This window comes from Chanos chanos, chromosome 5 (assembly GCF_902362185.1).
Source record: "Chanos chanos chromosome 5, fChaCha1.1, whole genome shotgun sequence".
Classification (NCBI taxonomy): Eukaryota; Metazoa; Chordata; class Actinopteri; order Gonorynchiformes; family Chanidae; genus Chanos; species Chanos chanos.
This window is the reverse complement of record NC_044499.1, coordinates 2,524,895-2,544,938: the sequence shown is the minus strand read 5'-3', so window position 1 is coordinate 2,544,938 and position 20,044 is coordinate 2,524,895. Positions and strand designations below refer to the sequence as shown.

At 41.9% G+C, this 20,044-nt stretch overlaps 1 protein-coding gene across 1 annotated transcript; it reads right to left on the bottom strand.

Moving 5' to 3' along the window:
* Positions 1–244: 244 nt before the first annotated feature.
* LOC115811287 (NACHT, LRR and PYD domains-containing protein 3-like) lies at positions 245–17,121 on the bottom strand. Its single transcript, XM_030773436.1, has 14 exons — positions 17,085–17,121; positions 15,944–16,094; positions 15,684–15,785; positions 14,801–14,886; positions 6,945–8,427; positions 6,654–6,896; positions 6,335–6,418; positions 5,912–6,079; positions 4,694–4,765; positions 2,748–2,912; positions 2,446–2,604; positions 2,031–2,105; positions 567–725; positions 245–257 (listed from the first exon to the last, which is right to left on the bottom strand). The coding sequence occupies exons 1-14, from the start codon at positions 17,119–17,121 to the stop codon at positions 245–247; spliced, it is 2,997 nt and encodes a 998-aa protein (XP_030629296.1).
* Between the last annotated feature and the right edge of the window lie 2,923 nt (positions 17,122–20,044).

Below are 20,044 nucleotides of genomic sequence, written 5' to 3'. Positions count from 1 at the left end.
GAAAGGGCAATTTGACGCTCAGTCTTATTATGATCTCTGTTGAAGGTATTAGAAATCCGACTGATGCACCAATTGTAAGTCGCTTTGGAAAAAAGCGTCTGCCAAATAACTAAATTGTAAATTGTAAATTACTGACTAAAATATAAATAACTGAGATAATGAGTGTTATAATGTATAATGGCTCATCTGTGCACTCGATGGTTTTGGGACCAACTGTGCATGTACAACACTTGTATTTTATTGTTCATGTGGAGTAACTGGAAAGGCCATTCCCAATTCAGAGAACTATAAACATTTACATTTGCATACCCCTCAACAGTCAGAGTGCAGTCTGGACGTTTCTGAGAGTGCTGCAGTAACCTGATTCTCTCCTCCAGTAATAAAGCATCTCCAAGAAGACCCACTTTAATGCTAAAATGTAAAAAACAGGCAAACTGATAGTTAGCACTCAAATACACCCAGACAATAAAGTTAATCCACATGACCAAATGTTTGATTAACATTACCAATCATCGACTCACAAATAACAAGAGAGAAGTACTTTTGTGGACAGGTGTTTCTCTAACCTGATGTCCTGTAGACTGGGGCAGGTCTGGATGAGAGAGAGGATCCTGGCAGCCCAGCTCTCAGTCAGTCCGTTCACATACAGATCCACCTCCTTCAGACCAGACACAGAGTTCAGGAAAGACAGCAGAGCATCGAACTGCTCATCAAACTCTGGACAACTGCAAGAAACAGTCATTAACACACAGACACACTTATAATATATATGCAGTGCAGTAAAGAGCAGTGTAGTGGAGAGTACTCTTTTGGTAAAATATCTAACAGTTAAAATGACAAAAAAGGTGACAACTCTGTCCAGAGTGATTACATTTGCAGTGACCATTTCATTTCATAAAATATCTGGGTGAATCTTGCCCAGCTGATGTTGGATATCTCTGAGTGTGGGCAGGTGAAACTGATTCTTAATGGTGACAGCAAAGCCTGTGGGCTGGAGCTCTCTGAGAATCCATCTTGCCATCTGTCATATTTCATATCCAACCTGAAACCCAGTCAGAGACACACAGTTTTGCTATCTACTAAATTACTTCATGAAATCTCACAGCATAGACATTACATCATCCTAAGCAAGTTCCTGTGTACATTAGAGAATTGATATACACTATGTAGTTATCATGTATTTTCTATTGTATTAGGGTATGATTGGTTATCTTGTACTACATGCACATGTGTGCTATAAAAATGTGTGAGATGTATGTGTGTATGTGTGTGTTGCACGTGGGGAGAGTAGTACTTCTTTCGGCCACTAGGTGGGAGTAGCCTTCCATCTAGTGCAATAAGGCACAAAAGAAGAAGACAGATAAGGGGGACAGGTGAGCTTGGGTGTGGCTGAAAGGGGCTGTTTGTGAGAAGAAAACCTGAATGACCCGGAGGATAAGAGCTGTGTTGATAAACTTGTGTTTACTGTTCAACACATAGAGGACTTTTTAAAATAATGGATGAATTGCCTGCTTGGGCTCAGCCGAGAGGCCTACCTCCCTTTGTCTGATTGGAATCATAACTACAGACATCCTCTGTTCTACTAGTCATCCATCCATCTTCATCATCCCATCGACTGATTCCTCCTCCAGTTTGGTGAGGCCATGTCTTTCTGCTTCATGTGTTGGAGATCTCTGAATAACAGGCTAATCTCGCTGACTTTCACTACCTGGGTCTCGCGATGGACATTTCATGAATCATTCGGACATTGTTTTATTGTATGCTGCATATTTTGTAAATTGTATTATTTCTTGTTTTTTGTTTTTAGTTTTATTTGTCTTCCACTCACATCTGGGAAATACAAGATCATCTTACACCCCGATCCTGTTGTGTATATGGTGGTATCAACATCAAAGACCCCTTATATTTCCGTATCTCCCTAGTTTAGGTAGAGCCTTTTCTGGCGGTTATAATGGTAATAATAATACAGGTGTGACTGAAAGTTTTATAATTGAAATGACACAGAGAGTGGTTCATAAAGAGTTTGTTACCTGAAGTCTCCATTTGTGACTGACACTCTGAGAGACGAGCAGAGATTCTCAACACTGTTCTTATTCACCTCAACACTGTCAATCAGAGCACAGAGTCAACCAAACACAGTCAGTAATGATCACAGAGTCAACTAACCACAACTAACAACACACTTACACACACACACACCCCTTAACACTGTCAATCAGAGCACAGAATAAGTAATGAACACAAAGCCAAATAACAACACACACACACACACACACACACACACACACACCTTAACACTGTAAATCAGAGCACCGAATCATTAATATACACAAAGTCAACTAACCACAACTCACAACACACACAAACACACACACACAAACAGAGAGAAAGAAACAGAAATTTTAAAAGGACAAAGATACATGTATGGGCAGGTGTTTCTCTAACCTGATGTCCTGTAGACTGGGGCAGGTCTGGATGAGGGAGAGGATCCTGGCAGCCCAGCTCTCAGTCAGTCTGTTCACAGTCAGATCCACCTCCTTCAGACCAGGCACAGAGTTCAGGAAAGACAGCAGAGCATTGAACTGCACGTCAAACTCTGGACAACTGTATATAGGAGGGGGGGGGGCACTATTTAATACCTGAAACATACACTCAAATGAAAAATATTAATAAAAGTCAGACTCAGTAGGTAAAGCTTAGAAAGAGTCGGTGCTGAAGAGACAAAAATGGTGTTATATGGAGCATACTTTTCATTGGATAATTTTATTTTGTAAATGATCTGGATGAATCTGTTCCAGTTGATGTTGGATATCTGGGAGTGCGGACAGGTGAGACTGATTCCTGAGAGTGATGGCTCAGTCTGTGGGCTGGAGATCTCTGAGGAATTCCATGCGGCTTCTCCTAAAGACAAGCTGAAACCCAGTCAGACACACACAGTTACATTTACACATCTACAGAATTACTTAATGAAATCTCACAACATAGACACTACATCATCCTCAGCATGTTCTTGTGTGCATTAGAGAATTTATATACACTATACAGTTATCATGTGTTTTATAGTATATTAGAGAATAATTAGTTAATTAATGTTTAATGTTTAAAACTCCGCAGTGGCAAGGCGCAAGGAGTGGATGAGATCTGCCCTGAAATGCTGAAGGCTTTGGATGTTGTTGGGTTGTCATGGCTGACAAGCCTCTTCAATGTTGCGTGGGAGTCAGGGACAGTGCCTGTGGAGTGGCAGACGGGGGTGGTGGTCCCCAGGGGGACCAGAGAGTGTGCTCCTATTATTGGGGTATCACACTGCTCAGCCTCCCTGGGAAAGCCTACTGCAGGGTACTGGAAAGGAGACTGCGGCCGATTGTCGAACCTCGGATCCGGGAGGAACAATGTGGATTCCATCCTGGCCGTGGAACAGCGGACCAGCTGTTCACCCTTGCACAGATACTGGAGGGATCATGGGAGTTTGCCAATCCAGTCTACATGTGTTTTGTGGACCTGAAGAAGGCTTACGATCGTGTCCCCCGGGGTGTCCTGTGGGGGGTACTGCGGGAGTATGGGGTGCCAGGTTTGCTGCTGTGCGCCATTCGGTCCCTGTATAACCGTAGTGAGAGCTGTGTCTGTATTCTTGGCACGAAGTCAAACTCGTTCCCAGTGAGTGTTGGACTCCGTCAGGGCTGTACCCTGTCTCCAATCTTGTTCTTGATTTTCATGGACAGGATTTCAAGGCGCAGTCAGGGTGAGGAAGGTGTCCAGTATGGTGGCCTCAGGATTGCATCTCTGCTTTTTGCAGATGATATGGTTCTGTTGGCCTCATCAAATTGTGACCTCCAGCATGCACTGGGGCGGTTTGCAGCCAAGTGTGAAGCGGTTGGGATGAGGATCAACACCTCCAAGTCCGTGGCCATAGTCCTATGCCGGAAAAAGGTGGCTTGCCCCCTCTGATTTGGGACTGAGTCTCTGCCTCAAGTGGAAGAGTTCAAGTATCTCAGGGTCTTGTTCACGAGTGAGGCTAAAATGGAGCGGGAGATCGACAGGCGGATCGGGGCAGCGGCGGTCATTGTACCGGACCGTCGTGGTGAAGAAGGAGCTGAGTCAGAAGGCAAGGCTCTCAATTTACCAGTCGATCTTTGTTCCAACCCTCACCTATGGTCATGAGCCCTGGGTAGTGACCGAAAGAATGAGATCACGGATTCAAGCGGGGGAAATGATCTTCCTCCGCAGGGTGGCTGGGCGCAGCCTTAGGGATAAGGTGAGGAGCTCAGACACCCGGGAGGAGCTTGGAGTAGAGCCACTGCTCCTCCACATTGAAAGGGGCCAGTTGAGGTGGTTTGGGCACCTAGTCAGGATGCCTCCTGGGCGCCTCCCTGTGGAGGTGTTCTGGGCACAATCAACTGGGAGGAGACCCCGAGGCAGACCCAGGACACGTTGGGAGAATTATATATCTCGGCTGGCCTGCGAACGCCTTGGGATCCCCCAGGAGGAGCTGGTGGATGTAGCCGGGGAAAGGGATGTCTGGGCTACCCTCCTCAGCCTGCAGCCACCGCGACCCGGTCCCGGATAAGTGGCAGAAAATGGATGGATGGATGGATGGATGGATAGTTGATGTTTATAACCCAGAGTGTCATATATAATTTATACTGTTTATAACCTAGAATGACACTGAGAGAGTGGTTCATAAAGATTTTCTTACCAAAAGTCTCCTTGTGTGACTGACACTCTGAGAGACGAGCAGAGACTCTCAATACTGTTCTTCACCATAACACTGTCAATCAGAGCACAGAGTCAACCAAACACAGTCAGTAATCAGCACAGAGTCAGCTAAACACAGTCAGTAATGAACACAGAGTTAACTAAACACAGTCAGTAATGAACACAGAGTCAACTAAACACAGTTAATAATGAACACAGTGTCAACTAAACACAGTCATGAATGAACACAGAGTCATTTAAACACAGTCAGTAATGAACATAGAGTCAACTAAACACAGTCATGAATGAACACAGAGTAATTTAAACACAGTCAGTAATGTACACAGAGTCAACTAAACACAGTCAATCAGAGCACAGAGTCGACCAAACACAGTCAGTAATCAGCACAGAGTCAACTAACCACAACTAACAACACACACACACACCCCTTAACACTGTCAATCAGAGCACAGAGTCAACCAAACACAGTCAGTAATCAGCACAGAGTCAGCTAAACACAGTCAGTAATCAGCACAGAGTCAGCTAAACACAGTCAGTAATGAACACAGAGTTAACTAAACACAGTCAGTAATCAGCACAGAGTCAACTAAACACAGTCAGTAATGAACACAGAGTCAACTAAACACAGTTAATAATGAACACAGTGTCAACTAAACACAGTCACGAATGACCACAGAGTCAACTAAACACAGTCAGTAATGAACACAGAGTCAACTAAACACAGTCAGTAGTGAACACAGAGTCAACTAAACACAGTCAATAATGAACACAGAGTCAGCTAAACACAGTCACGAATGAACACAGAGTCAACCAAACACAGTCAGTAATGAACACATCTCTCTCCATATCCAGGCTCTTCTCTATGTCATATACAGTCATTAATAAATCCTGTTGTTAGTCAGATACTGTAAATGTGTTTTCTGAATGATCTGACCAAGCAGCTGATTGACCATCATAGTGCTGCTTTTAGAGAGTTAGACAGACATACCAGACACAACATTCATTCAGAGAACACACACAGCACATGCTTATACAGAGGAATGAACTAAATCATCTTAATATGATTCAGAAAGATTAGTATCATCTACCAAAGCAGTGAAGAGCAATTAAGAGACACATTTTGAGTAGAAGAACAGAACTACAGGAGGAAACACTCAGGTGTCATTCCTTGTCCTTTATGGGGTGAAATGACTGTTACCTCATTTTCTTCATTATTGTTTTATCCCGGAAAAACTCTGTGATCATGACAGCAGTGCTGGTAGTGATGATCTTCACCGTGAGAGAAACAAAACCTAATGACCTTTGTTTGTTGAGAGAACTGAGGACCTGCTGCACACTGTGATCTGACAGGACGCTGTTTACGAGTCTACGGGAATTAAACAAATAAAAGGACTCAATACACACACACACACACACACACCCATCCATCCACACACACACACACACACACACACACAGAGTAAGTATTGCTAGCTAGCTAGCTAGCTAGCTAGCTAGCTAGATAGATAGATAGATAGATAGATAGATAGATAGATAGATAGATAGATAGCTGTGGGGCTAATGGTTGTAGCGTGATGGGTTGATATTTCTGATATGTTAGGACTATATAAAAAATGATTACTTCAGTTGCCTTAGGTCCTTTCCATGTCCTAGAGCTGAGACCAAAACACCAACATCATCATCTGACAGGTCCTCCACCTCTAACCTTCAGAATCAAAATGTCAGGGATCACTGCAAGAACCCATAGATTCAAAATCTCAATTCATGAATTCTTCATTAAATTCCAAATCCCTAAAAACTAAAAATTGTTTATGTACAGAGCGTAAAGATGGTTGTCCATGTGAAAAATATAATTATGTGTGGTGAAGTACTCAGTCTTGTCAGGTGGGAGCTCTCTAGAGGTGTATGAAAGACATGTCGCTCTGTACAGAGGTACTCACTCTAACATCTCACTCCTGCACACTGCAGGCTGAAGAATCTTCAGTTTCTCTGGTGTCAGACCACAGCGTTTGAGAAAGAGTCTCCTGATGTGAGGACAGAATTGTAGACAGTACTGCAGCACCCAACAGTCTGTCCTCTTCAGGGGAATACAAGAAAGATTAATGTTTCCCCAGCTCTCCATAGCTTTCCTCACAAAGTCCTCATCATGGAGCTCATAGAGACAGTGGAGAATGAAAATCCCCCTGTGCTCACTGAAGTTGGGTCCGGGACACGGTTGGGCACAATTCAACCAAGCAGGCTGGTTCCTACTTCTATCGAAAGGCAGGATCCATTTCTTCAACAGTGCTTTTATAGTTGGAGAAACAGGGAGGTTGTTTGCCTCTGTGAGAGAGTTGCTCACTTCCTTATTAGACAGACCACAGAGAAACTGGATCACTGGCAGGAGGTGCAGTTTAGCATTTTTCTTCAGTTCATGCTGTGCTCCGTCTAAAGATTGAAGAAGATTTCTGACTGCCTTCTGGGACTCCTCTTCACTCATTAGTACATAGTAAAGAGCAGTGAAGAACTCCTGAAAGCTGAGATGCATGAAACTGAACATTGTCTCTTGGCGGATTTTTCTCTTAAAGAGAAATTTGCACAGGAATGGAATGTTAACAGGATCTGAGACGATTTCAGATACACTTTTCTTATCAAACAGGACTTGCTGTTCCACCATCCCTCTCTCTGCCAGCTGGCCCAGACTCCTCAGCAGGCTGGGGACAGACTGACTCAAACCCTGGCAGTGGTGATCCAGCAGAGTGGACACAAAGTCAACATATATGGAGGTGGTTGATTCTGATTCATTTTTTAATACTATACCATCTTTGTGTCTCTCCCTGAAAACTGTGCAGATGATCCAGCAGATCACAGGAATGAAGCAGGCAGTGAAGAGGGTTTCATTTGCCTTCACATGCTCATATGCCTGTGTCTGTAAGAGCTGATCATCTTTAAAGAACCTCTGGAAGAACTCCTCCACCCCCCTCTCAGAGAAGCCCATAATCTCTGTGAAACGCTGGGGTTGTTTTTTGAGCAGCTTGCTCAGTGTGTCTGTGGCTGTAGACCTGGTGGTGACCAGCAGGAAGGACTCAGACAGCAGGTGTCCACTCATCAGGGCTTTCAGAGTGGACACAGGTGAGGCTGGAGTTTGGATATCAGTGGGCAGTGACAGGTTGGACATGTTGTCTTGTGAGAGTTTGAGTTCATCAAAGCCGTCTATGAGGAAGAGAACTCTCTCTGGTGAGTGCTGTAATATCTGTGAGATCTGTGCTGGTGTTAAACTCTGACTGTATCTCAGGAGCTCCACCAGACTCTTCTCTCCAGAAATTTGGTTCATCTCTTTACACTTCAGGTGAAAAATAAAATCAAAATTGTCTGCATAGAATTTACCAGATGCCCAGTCTAACATAATCTTCAGAGCAGTGAAGGATTTGCCATTTCCAGAGTTTCCCTGGAGAACAACTGCTTTTGGAATGAGTCCATGATCATCTGGACAGAAAAACTGGTCCACAGTGATGCTGCTGTACTTTTCACTGTCTCTTGCACTGAAGAACTGCTCTCCTCTGGAGCGAATCTCTGTCTCTCTTTCACTCTGTTCTCTGTGTCTCTGAATGATCAGCAGCTCAGTGTAGCGGTCAGCCAGCAGCACATTTTCACCAGGGAGGGAGTTATACTCTGTCACATACGCATACACACATCTGACCAACTCCTTATACTTGATGCTCACTGAGGTCAGGTCTACAAAAAATAAGTTGGTTTTGCAGTTATCAACAACATATACCTGGTACAAATATATTCTGTTCTGCTCAATAAAATCTGACCATTCATTTCCATTTAACACTGAAATGCACACACACACACACACACACACACATATATATATATATATATATATATAAAATAAATAATTGAGAATACACTAGCGTTAAATTGCATACTGTCAGCATCGCTGATTTAACTGTAAATGTAATTCAGACATTCAATATATTATAGCAGTTGAGCATTTATCATTCTGGCCGCTAATCAGAATAGGAATATTATACTATATTATAAGGAAGGAATATTATACTATATTATAAGGAAGCTTTGTGTCGTAGTTTGTATTACTCCACATGTACATTTTGACAATAAAAGTGTTATGTGTGCCATCAATAAATATCGGCCCTAAGTATCGGTCTTCTTGATTACTTAACAGTCAGCATCTTTATCGCCTCTCAAAGAACCGTATCAGGCGACCCTTAGTTTGTTAATTGAGCATCTCTCATTTTACCGAAGAGTAACTGTTATTTAAGAGTTGGTAGCAAACGTTTTGTCAAAACTTTGAATGTGTGTATGTGTCATATGGAGCAGTAGCAAGTTGGCTAAAGGGATGAAATTCTAGCACAATCTGCAGCAGGTGCTTTGAGGCTGAGGGAGAGAGTCTTACCTGCACCATGGCCTTTAACTGACACCTGGCTACAGGTTCACAGACCATCACAGTCAGTGCTTATAAACCCACCAGTCACACTCATAACAGTTTCTCCTCTCAACCAGAGCCATTTAGTTTTATAACTGTTCATTCACAAAGACGCACTGTTAGTTTGTCACCTTGAACTGAGTGTGGGCCTTACCTGGGCTCTGTGTGTGGGTGTCTGGGGGGTTACTGCTTCCTGTAGAAATGCAGTAATACTTGTTTAATATAACATCTACTTCTGAGGTTATTGTCATGGTCTAAAATAATGACACTATATCAATTAGCAGATCATTAATTTTCAAAGAAGGTAAAATTTAATTTCAAATCTGTCATGATTTTCCTGCTATGAGAAAAGGAGAGAGAAAAAACACCATCCTCACCAGAAACATTAGTTATAACTGTAATATTTCCAGTAACTGTTGTGTGTGAGAGAACTGGTGCTGTGATGTGACCTCCAGTCTGAGCTGACGCACTGACACTCAAACCCTCAGCAGAGTGACAACCAACACTCTGCTCCTCTGGAGGAGAGAAAAGAAAGAGAAGACAGAAAGAAAGATGAATGAACAGATGATATACTCACAAAGCATTTTCTAATGGGTCAGCAAAGCCAGGACATTGTGAGATAGTCTAATACTCTCACCTAAGATCCAGCTCACATACACTCACTCTGTAATTAAAGAAACATTATAAGGATTTGAACAGGAGTTCGCAAAGACATTGCTAGACATACATTCATTCTATCACTCATTTTCAAAGCCACTTAACCTAATTAGGCTTGGGGTGGGGGGTGGGGAGGGGGGTGCTGGGGCCTATCCCAGCGTTCAAGGGGCGAAAGGCGGGGAAACACCCTGGACAGGTTGCCAGTCCATCACAAGGCATTGTGAGACACATTAAGTCAAATTATGAAATACTGATTACACCTGTTAAAATATTAGCATGCACTGTATTTGTTCCAAAAGGACACAGAATTGGCCTCTTTTGTTAATATAACCATTGATGATTATTGCTGTTTTATGAATAATGGTGCCAAAGCAGACCTGAGGGAACAGATTAGAGTGGTCATAAGGGTGTGGACTGCAGGAGCAGGTCTTCACCGTGACAGAGTTACACTCTGTCATATGCATTCACTCACAGGACATCAGCTCCTTATATCTGACACACATCACCATCAGAGCTACTAATAAGAATATTGTTTAATAGTAAAGAGGGTATATGTTGAGACTGACAGGCGTTTTGAGTTAATCTCATAATCAAATCTACACATTCTGTTTGAATAGAATGACAAAGTTAATTAATGTTAAATCACTAAGCATTTCAAACGTACAGTGAATACCAGAATAAAGTAAGGGTTAAAGCAAATTACCATAATCATAGCAAATATTCAGATATATCTGAATGAATATTCATTTTTGAATATGAACGTTGAGTGGGAAATTTTGTTTAAAGAGACAGCCCTACTGAGGAGTGAGTTGTTCTTTCCCAAATAACATGATGGTGTTTGATTTTTGAATAAGTTACAACTTTGAACAAAGTGCCACTGAAACTTTTATTACAACTTATTCAATCTCAACTAGATCCAGAAATGGAGGAATAAAAGACCAAACAGTTTTCTCATCAATTTCAAACTGACGCTGTAAAGAGAATTTATTCAGCTGTTCTAAGATCAGTTCATACTGCTAACCAACTTTAATTAAACTGATGAGATGTGATTTTTGATGTAACTGAAGAACAGATGAGTGGCTATTTCAGGGCTGCCCAAAGTGTGTCCCAGAGATCAAAGCCGAGTGGGCCTGTGATGATCTTTCCCTCGTTATGTGGTTTGTTAGATAGAATATTCAGGCCATCGCTGGTGACATAAGAGAGTGACCCATCAGTCTGTCATATTCTCTCCTCATCCAGAGAACCAAATCGGTCTATCTCATCTATAATTAAACCTTTGCTGTGATAGAAATAATAACATTTACTGGCACTATGAATAAACATATTATTCTGACAGTGTATGCATAGGTTAAAGAGCCAGGACTGAGGGTTGAGGCTGTGATACCACTGAATCTCACATAAAGCTGTGAGCTAAATCTGTCAGACTGAAACATGTACCACAGGGCCTCATAAATGTCATAAATATAAATGAATATGATCAGGATGGAAAATATCAGGATGGAAAATATTAGGTATCTGTTGAGGTTTTTTTCCCCTTGTAGCAGTCATCTGCATAAGTACAATGATGTTAAGGGTTTATTTCCTATCTGCTGTGTTTAGTCTGGCTTGTGCTTTATGACTGAGTTACATTAGATGAAGCCCCTGCAGCAGAACACAGAAACATGAGAACTGATGTGTAGATTCATCTTTCCGCAAAGGCTCTCTTACAGAATTATTTACAAGTTTGGGTTGGGTTGATTTTGTGTTACTTTAATTTGGAATGAAACATCATGATTTTATTCATTTAGAAAGTACCCCTGAGGTGAGAGAGCTCCGCAAGCTCCTTCACAGGGCACACAAGTTATCATCCTGTTTGGTCATTAATTTACCAGTAATTAGATGAGTGTGGCCTCAGTGAGATAACCTGTCAAATCTATGTATTCTGACTGTAACACTGCAGAGGTCCGTAGTCGCGTTCTGTTTTGAACGTACACACGGCCGGGACCGACTCGACACAGTTCAGAACACATATGACAATACTGTAAGAGGGACTGGAGCTCCCTTGAAGGCAAAGACAGCACAGCTCCATTTCGGTCAACAGACACCTCTATATATGGTGTTTTCGTTCAGTCCCTTATAACCACTTATTGAAAAAACCCCCACAGGACCAGCAATAACTTAAACCATTCATCTCACTGAGTGGAGCAGGTCAAGGTGAGTAATGTTAGAATGTAAAAGGTGAGTAATATTACAGTGTTAACGGTGGCAAAGGACGCAGTGTATCATATACATACGATCACATAGATTTATTGAATGTTTAATATACTATAGCGAAGATACTGACTCTCTGAGCTTCACCACAATTCCGTCTGTATAACTACTCAGCATAGCAAGTTATTTCGCCTGCAGCTTTGATTTTAAGTAACAAACTTTACGAACAAATGCAACGCTGCTTGACCGAGGTCAGTTAAATTTTTCTTAATAATTGAAATAGCAGCCTCCTCAGAGCCAGAGCCTTTCTAGGGCTCAAAGATCTGTTGTAAAATAATACTGACCAAAACTGAAAAAAACCCAAACAAACTCATTTTAATACTACTTCATGATTCGTATGTGTCACTTATTGAATTTGTATTTGTGTTTTTAAATTCAAACTTACGGTTACGTTCCATTTCTCTCACAAATCCATTCGACGGTCAAGTGGCTATAATGTACAAAAATGCAATCTTACAACTCACGTATTACTTTATTACGTTTTACAGTATACATTTTAAGATTAAACCCCAAGAATATTGACACAATCGAATCTCGTCGACTTCCGTATGTACAACAGCCTTGTTGAGGTATAGCGCAAAAGTAGCTTGGCACACCTGAATCACGTGGCACAGATGTGTCAGCAGCGTGAAATTACTTATTGCAGTTCAGACTCATGACATGATAAAATACATTAATCAGAGTTACGTTATTATTATTATTATTATTATTATTATTATTATCATCATAACAACACCAACAATAGTAATATTTTGTCTTGTTTAATATTCAGAGCATAATAAAGTGTGACACAGTGTTCCAGTTGTCCTGGGATCTTAATCCTCAGATGCACTACAATGTTCCCCAGTAGAGACTTTCTTCAGCCACTGCTCCTGTGTCAGTGTTTACAAACACAAGAATCTGTCCAGTGTGGTCTTACATTACCATGACAACACACTGAGGTTGTTCTATTACATCTATATGTTTACTCTATGATTCATTCAGTTTTATGTCACATCTTACACGCCAAATAAATGTCATTTAATAGACAAAGTGAAATGACAGAAAAGTTGAGCTGTCTGTAAAATGGAGGTTTAATGTTATCCACAGATCAAATCTGAGAAACACTTAATGATTCAGTATGAAACTGGATCTGAACCTGTGTCTCAGTAGAGATGTGTTTGTGGAGTGGACTGATCCAGAGACTGGTTTGTATTAGTTTGACTTTGTATTAGTGTTCTGGTAAAGGCTCTTGATTCTAAGGGATTTACTGCCTTTAATCTCTGCTCTTAAATCTCTCCATTATTCACTCTCTCCATGACACCATCACACTCTCCTCTGTCTCCCCACTTTACCTGCTTCAGAGTCAGTACTGTTTATAGAGAACTGTAAATCCACCCTGTTAACTAAATCCACCCTGTTAACTAAATCCACCCTGTGAACCTAGGAGAGAACAATAAACAAAATGACATTCCCTAGCCAGAGCTCCGGTCTTCATTCACTTTCACTACACATTTACCTGTCAGAGAAATTACCACTCATTCACTTTCACTACACCTTTACCTGTCAGAGAAATTACCACTCATTCACTTTCACTACAGCTTTACCTGTCAGAGAAATTACCACTCATTCACTTTCACTACACCTTTACCTGTCAGAGAAATTACCACTCATTCACTTTCACTACACCTTTACCTGTCAGAGAAATTACCACTCTCTGTCTTTCACTACACCTTTACCTGTCAGAGAAATTACCACTCTCTGTCTTTCACTATATCTTTACCTGTCAGAGAAATTACCACTCTCTGTCTTTCACTACACCTTTACCTGTCAGAGAAATTATCACTCTTTATCTGCAGGTGTGTTGTTGACCCTGCTGCACATTCTCACAGTAAACACCACAAGATAGTTACTGTTGTCACTTGGTCTCTATCTGATCTCTCATCTTAAACAAACTGCTTATGTTCTATAGACACAGACATCCAGCATAGTCACATTTGGAGTCTTAATAAATCTTTAAAACAAAAACGCGTGAAAAAGTGAAGGGGTTGGAATACTTTCCAAGAGCCCAGTGTGGTAATCTGGCCAAGTGCTTTACACAATGTATACATCAATATACAATGTGTATATGAGTTAGATGAAGATTCAGTGGGACAGTATGACAGATTATACACGATTAACGTGGAAATGATGTAACTCAGCACACACACACACACACATAGAATACAGCGGATCACTGGGAGATCTGGCCTGAGTTCAGCATGACCGTGTCATGTTTATTAATTGATTAATGTCTCTGTTGTAACCAGGTTAGTTCCACTGAGACCTGCCCAAACAGGGCTGCTGTGGATAAAGTTCCAAAACTTTAATAAAACTTTAACTCCAGACAACAATCCAACTAAAGAGGATAATGCAACAAACTTCATTAAGGAGATTACATAAAATGAACTGTAACAATTTAATTGTAATTGAAATCGTCAGTTAATTTGAATTAACAAAATATTTCGGTTAATTTAATTGTAATTACATTTAACAATTTATTCATTGTATTTACACCACACTTGATCACATAAGACCAGAGCATGTTGTATTTGAGTTTTAGATAAACTGTAACCTCTTGCTGGTCTGGGGTTTAAGGAGTTTTGTCTGGTCCAGATCTCAGACAGACTGGTCTTCAGTAGTCATCTGGTCATAAATAGTCTTAGACTGGATAAAAAGGGTGAGGCCTCTGGTCTTGGTTTACATCCAGTGCTTGATACTGGTCCCTACAGAACTGTAGCTTCACTCTCTGGTTACAGGTGAGTTTCCTGTGCTTCAGTTTAGTGCACTGGTCAGTGGGTTTAGTGCATCTCAACCTTCATAAAGAACCAGACACACAGAACACATTATCTCTCTGCTCTTCATAAAACTCCATTTTACAGCTCTCCATAAAGACATGGGAATGTACACAGGTATTTGGATAACTGGCTATCTGACATGAGGTCAGTATATGATTGGCGATTTTTTGGCAAAGCAGAATTTATACCTTAAAATATGAATTACACCCACCAAAAAAGTAAATGTTCATGTCCATTTAAAGTAGGGTTGTTTTGTAAGATTTTATGACTCAGACTCTGGCCATGTGATGATGGATTGTTGAGGGTCTTTAATGAGGGGAGGCTGCTGGTACTGATGATGTCACATGTGGTTTAATGGTGATGAAGTTGACAAAGCTGAAGACACTAATGTCCAGTGTTAACTGTGCTTTGTTAAAGTAGTCACAATCACAAACCAACTGGTTCAGTCAAATGTTGTGAGGGGGGTTTTTTTAAAGACACATTCTACTTGTTATAGGGCTTTACTGTGGTTCTCTTTAGGACACAAAAACAAGACTTTTTTCTGTTCTTGTTTAGTAATGGATCCTAAATTTCATTTTTTATTTATACCGATTAAAACGTAAGGAACTGAGATAATGAGGGTTAAAATATGAAATACTTAATGTATGCACTGGATAGTTTTGGGACCAACAGTAAATGTTCAGCCTTTGTGTATTGTTTTTCATGTGAAGTGTTTGGAAAACTGGATAAAAAAAGAGAGAAAGAGAGAGAGAATACTCAAAAAGGAAAGTCATTTCACATGACATGGACAGTTATAAAAATGTACAGATACAAACCCCTCAACAGTCAGAGTGCAGTCTGGACGTATCTGAGAGTGCTGCAGTAACCTGATTCCCTCCTCCAGCAATAAACCTTCCTCATATTCAACAGCTTTAAAACTAAAATACAGAAAACAGACAAACTGTTAATGAGCACTCTAGACATGAGTACATCCAGAAAATACACTCATTCAGTATGACCAAGTGTTTGATTACCAAAAACAGACTCACACAAATAACCGGAGAGAAGTGGTTTCATGGACAGGTGTTTCTCTTACCTGATGTCTTGTAGACTGGGGCAGGTCTGGATGAGGGAGAGGATTCTGGCAGCGTAGCTTTCAGTCAGTCTCCACACAGTCATATGGACCTCCTTCAGACCAGGCACAGAGTGCAGGAAAGACAGCAGACCATCCAACTGCTCATCAAACTCTGTGGAACTGTGGGGAAAAACTTTTTGATAACTGAAACAAACATTTAAAACTAAATTCAGAAAAAATAGTGTGACCCTAACTATCCAATAAGTGACCTGCAGTTTGAATGTGTCATTGCCTTTAAGGGTAGGAGAGCCCTGTTTGTAGGTACATGCATACAGACAGCACCCTGTTGGGGCTAGGCACAAGTCTCCAAATATGACTGCAACATAATTCACAAAGTGGAACTCTGTGAATACATCACAACAAAACCCACGACAAACCACAAAATCCAACAAACTACTACTACTACTGCTACTACTACTACTACTACTACTACTACAAGAATAATGATCATGTCTGTGCAGTGGCTGAACAGTTAGAGCACTTGTCCCAGAATAACATGACGAGGGTTCGAGCCCTGAACTCAGCCATGCCAACTATGGGAATAGTAATATAGAGAGAATTCTCCATGCTTCTCAATAGCTCACTTAAAGATTGCACATGCCAATCTAAAACACAGTTTAGAATTATGGTTACCTCAAACTACACATCCCACAAGGCACCTTAAACTATACGTCTCACGAGCCACCTCAAACTATACATCCCACAAGCCACCTCAAACTACATATCCCACAAGACACCTCAAACTACACATCCCACAAGACACCTCAAACTATAAATCACACAAGCCACCTCAAACTATACATCCCACAAGCCACCTCAAACTACACATCCCACAAGACACCTCAAACTACACATCCCACAAGCCACCTCAAACTATACTTAACACCAGAAAGTGTTATCTACTTGCTACACTGGTTTCGCAACTCTGTAGTATGAGTTGAATCTCCAACACTTCTCAATGACACCAACTCTCTTTAGCGATTGATTCCTTTAGTGTTAAATCATGTTTTTACAGTGTCAATTCAACTCTATATTTAACACTTTTGTTTAACACCGAAAAATCAACTCAGAGAATTTTGCTGTATACCGTAAAGAGTCGCACCTCGAATCATGATGATGCAAACCTTACAGCCAGTCATGGTGCAGGAATCTAAAGTGCAAGACCCAAAATGAGCTCATCAAGTAGAACCACACATCTCTGTAAACACTTTCAGTTGTGATAGAGATGTCAGCTCCAACTTCAGTGACTGGGAGAAGATTTAAACAGCCAGTGAATGAAAAGGGACTGCTACCACTGCATAAGCGTGCCATTCTAAAGATGTATTAACAAATTACAGCAACCTATCCAAGCACCAAGGAAGCTCCACAGAGAATTACAAAGACCCAAGAAAACAACAAATGTTAGGAGTGCAAAAAATGATCTTATCGCTTGGACTTGCTTCACACACGTGATTCTTAGAGCAGAACCCACAGGTTATCACTGGGCCCATAATAACAAAGAAACAGACACTGTAGCAGATGTTACACTCTGGTTAAAAAAGGATCAAAAACAGAATCATTCCAACATTAAAGTGCAAACAAAGCATCAGCCTCCTTCAACATTCTGCAGTTTACTGTCATCATTTTATGTTGTGATTCTTCTGTCTTAGTTGTGCTGTTACATTTACTCTGTTTCGGAGAATCCAATTTTATCTGTTTTTCTTTCATCTGTTATTTCCATGCTTGTCATTTACTGTTTCTGAATATACAATTAGAATTCATTCAAAACCTTTGACTTGTTATATTGTTTCTCTCATATCAACTCTACAAACTCCTAAGAACTTACAACCTCAGTATTGTCTCGTTTGAGTTGACTGTCAGGATGGGTGCCCTGAAATTCTAAACAGTGAACAATGAACTAACTACTGCCACCTCATCAATCTCACCTACAGAGAGTTAAACATTTAGGTTGAGAGAGAAAGCGTGTGTGTTTGTGTGTGTGCGCTTATGCATTCATGCTCAGGACAAATTTCAAAGAACATACTCTTGTCTGTAAGGCAGTATTCCGTAAATGATCTGGGAGAATCTGGCCCAGTCGATGTTGGATATCTCTGAGTGTAGACAGATCAGAGTGATTTTTGAGAGTGATGGTTTAGTCTGTAGACTAGAGTACACTGAGGGTATTAAAATCCTGCTGGCACCTTCGTAATACAACCTGAAATCCAAAGAGAGAGAAAGCTTTAACCATACATCAAGAATGTTAAATGTTATCACTTTAGGCTGGTGTTAGTGATGTCATACAACATCTACCCTCACCAAGGGAGTTTTGTCCTGCCCCCCAGCTCCTCCAGGACGAACCTGAAAAGGGCATCAGGAGCACCAACCTAAAACACAACCTGCCGATCCAGAAGCATTTCAAGCACAACTGCGACCCCAGATGCATGTGGCTAGGCATCAAGACCATCACCGATGACAGAAGAGTGAACACAACCCCCCTGGTCGATGCTGCCGCCCTTCCCGATGAGCTCAACACCTTCTATGTTTGTTTTGACCGGGACAATAAAAAAACAAGCCATCAAAGACCCCCCCCCCCAGTCGACCAGACCCTTAGTCTCTCCACCTCTGCCATACAAACTGAACTGAGCAGGGTCAGTGCATGCAAGGTTGCTGACCCCGATGGCATCCCCAGGCTGTTGTCCCGACATACCTCAAGACCACGACCACGGAGCCGGTGCATAAACAATCCGCTCCAGTGAGCCTGAACGATTTCTGCCACGTATCACTCACCCCCCATCATCACCAAGTGCTTCAAGAGACTGGTTCTGGCACACCTCAAGTCCAGCCTACCTCTCACACTAGATCCCCACCAGTTTACCTGTTGGGGATGCCACATCCACTGCTCTTCACTCCGCCCTGACCAACCTGGACAATAACAATTCCTACATTAGGATGTTGTTCATTGATTTCAGCTCCACATTTAACGCAGCCATCCCCTCCAATCTGATCACTAAACTTAGTGACCTTGGCATCAGCACCTCCCTCTGTGACTGGACACTAGACTTCCTGACCAACAGACCCCAGTCTGTTAGGTTAAACAACCTCACCTCCTCCACTCTGACTGTGAACACCGGCGTTCCACAGGGCTGTGTGCTCAGACCACTCCTCTACTCCCTCTTCAACCATGACTGCATTCCTGTACATGGCTCCAACACCACAGTGGTAGGCTTGATCAGTGACAACGATGAATCAGCCTACAGGGAGGAGGTCCAGCACATGTCAGCATGGTGCGCTGACAACAACCTTGCCCTAAACACCCAGCAGACCAAAGAGCTCATTGTGGATTACGGAAGACCAAAGGTGGCAGACACACCCCCATTCACATAAATAGGAGCGAGGTGGAGCATGTCTCCAGCTTCAAATTCCTCGCTGTCCACATCTCTGAGGGTCTCTGTTGGTCCCTCAATACATCCAGACCGGTTAAAAAGGTGCAGTGACATCCAGACTGGTTAAAAAGGTGCAGTGACATCCAGACTGGTTAAAAAAGTGCAGTGAAATCCAGACTGACAAAAGGTGCAGTGACATCCAGACTGGTTAAAAAGGTGCAGTGACATCCAGACTGGTTAAAAAGGTGCAGTGACATCCAGACTGGTTAAAAAGGTGACTTCTTTACTTTCTGCCTGTCTCCTAAGATCCTAGTGAACTTCTACCACTGTACTATCAAGAGCATCCTGACCAACTGCATCACGGTGTGGTATAGCGCCCCCTGGGGGGACCACTCACACCTCGCCCATGGACTGTTTGCCCTCCTCCCATCAGGGAGGCGGTACAGGTGCCTTAGCTCCTGCACCAGCAGGCTCAGGAACAGTTTCTTCAATGACACCATCACCTTGCTGACCTCTCTGAACTCTCAAACCCAACACTGGCCCACTCCCCCACTCCCCCCTCACGCTCATGGGCTTTTATCCACAGTGCTAGCCCACTCCCCCCTCACACTCAGGGACCTTACACTGCTTTTAGTACTAATTTATTACAGTCATCACACCTAATTTCAATATCTAACTATCTACCTCTGAGTCTCACTGC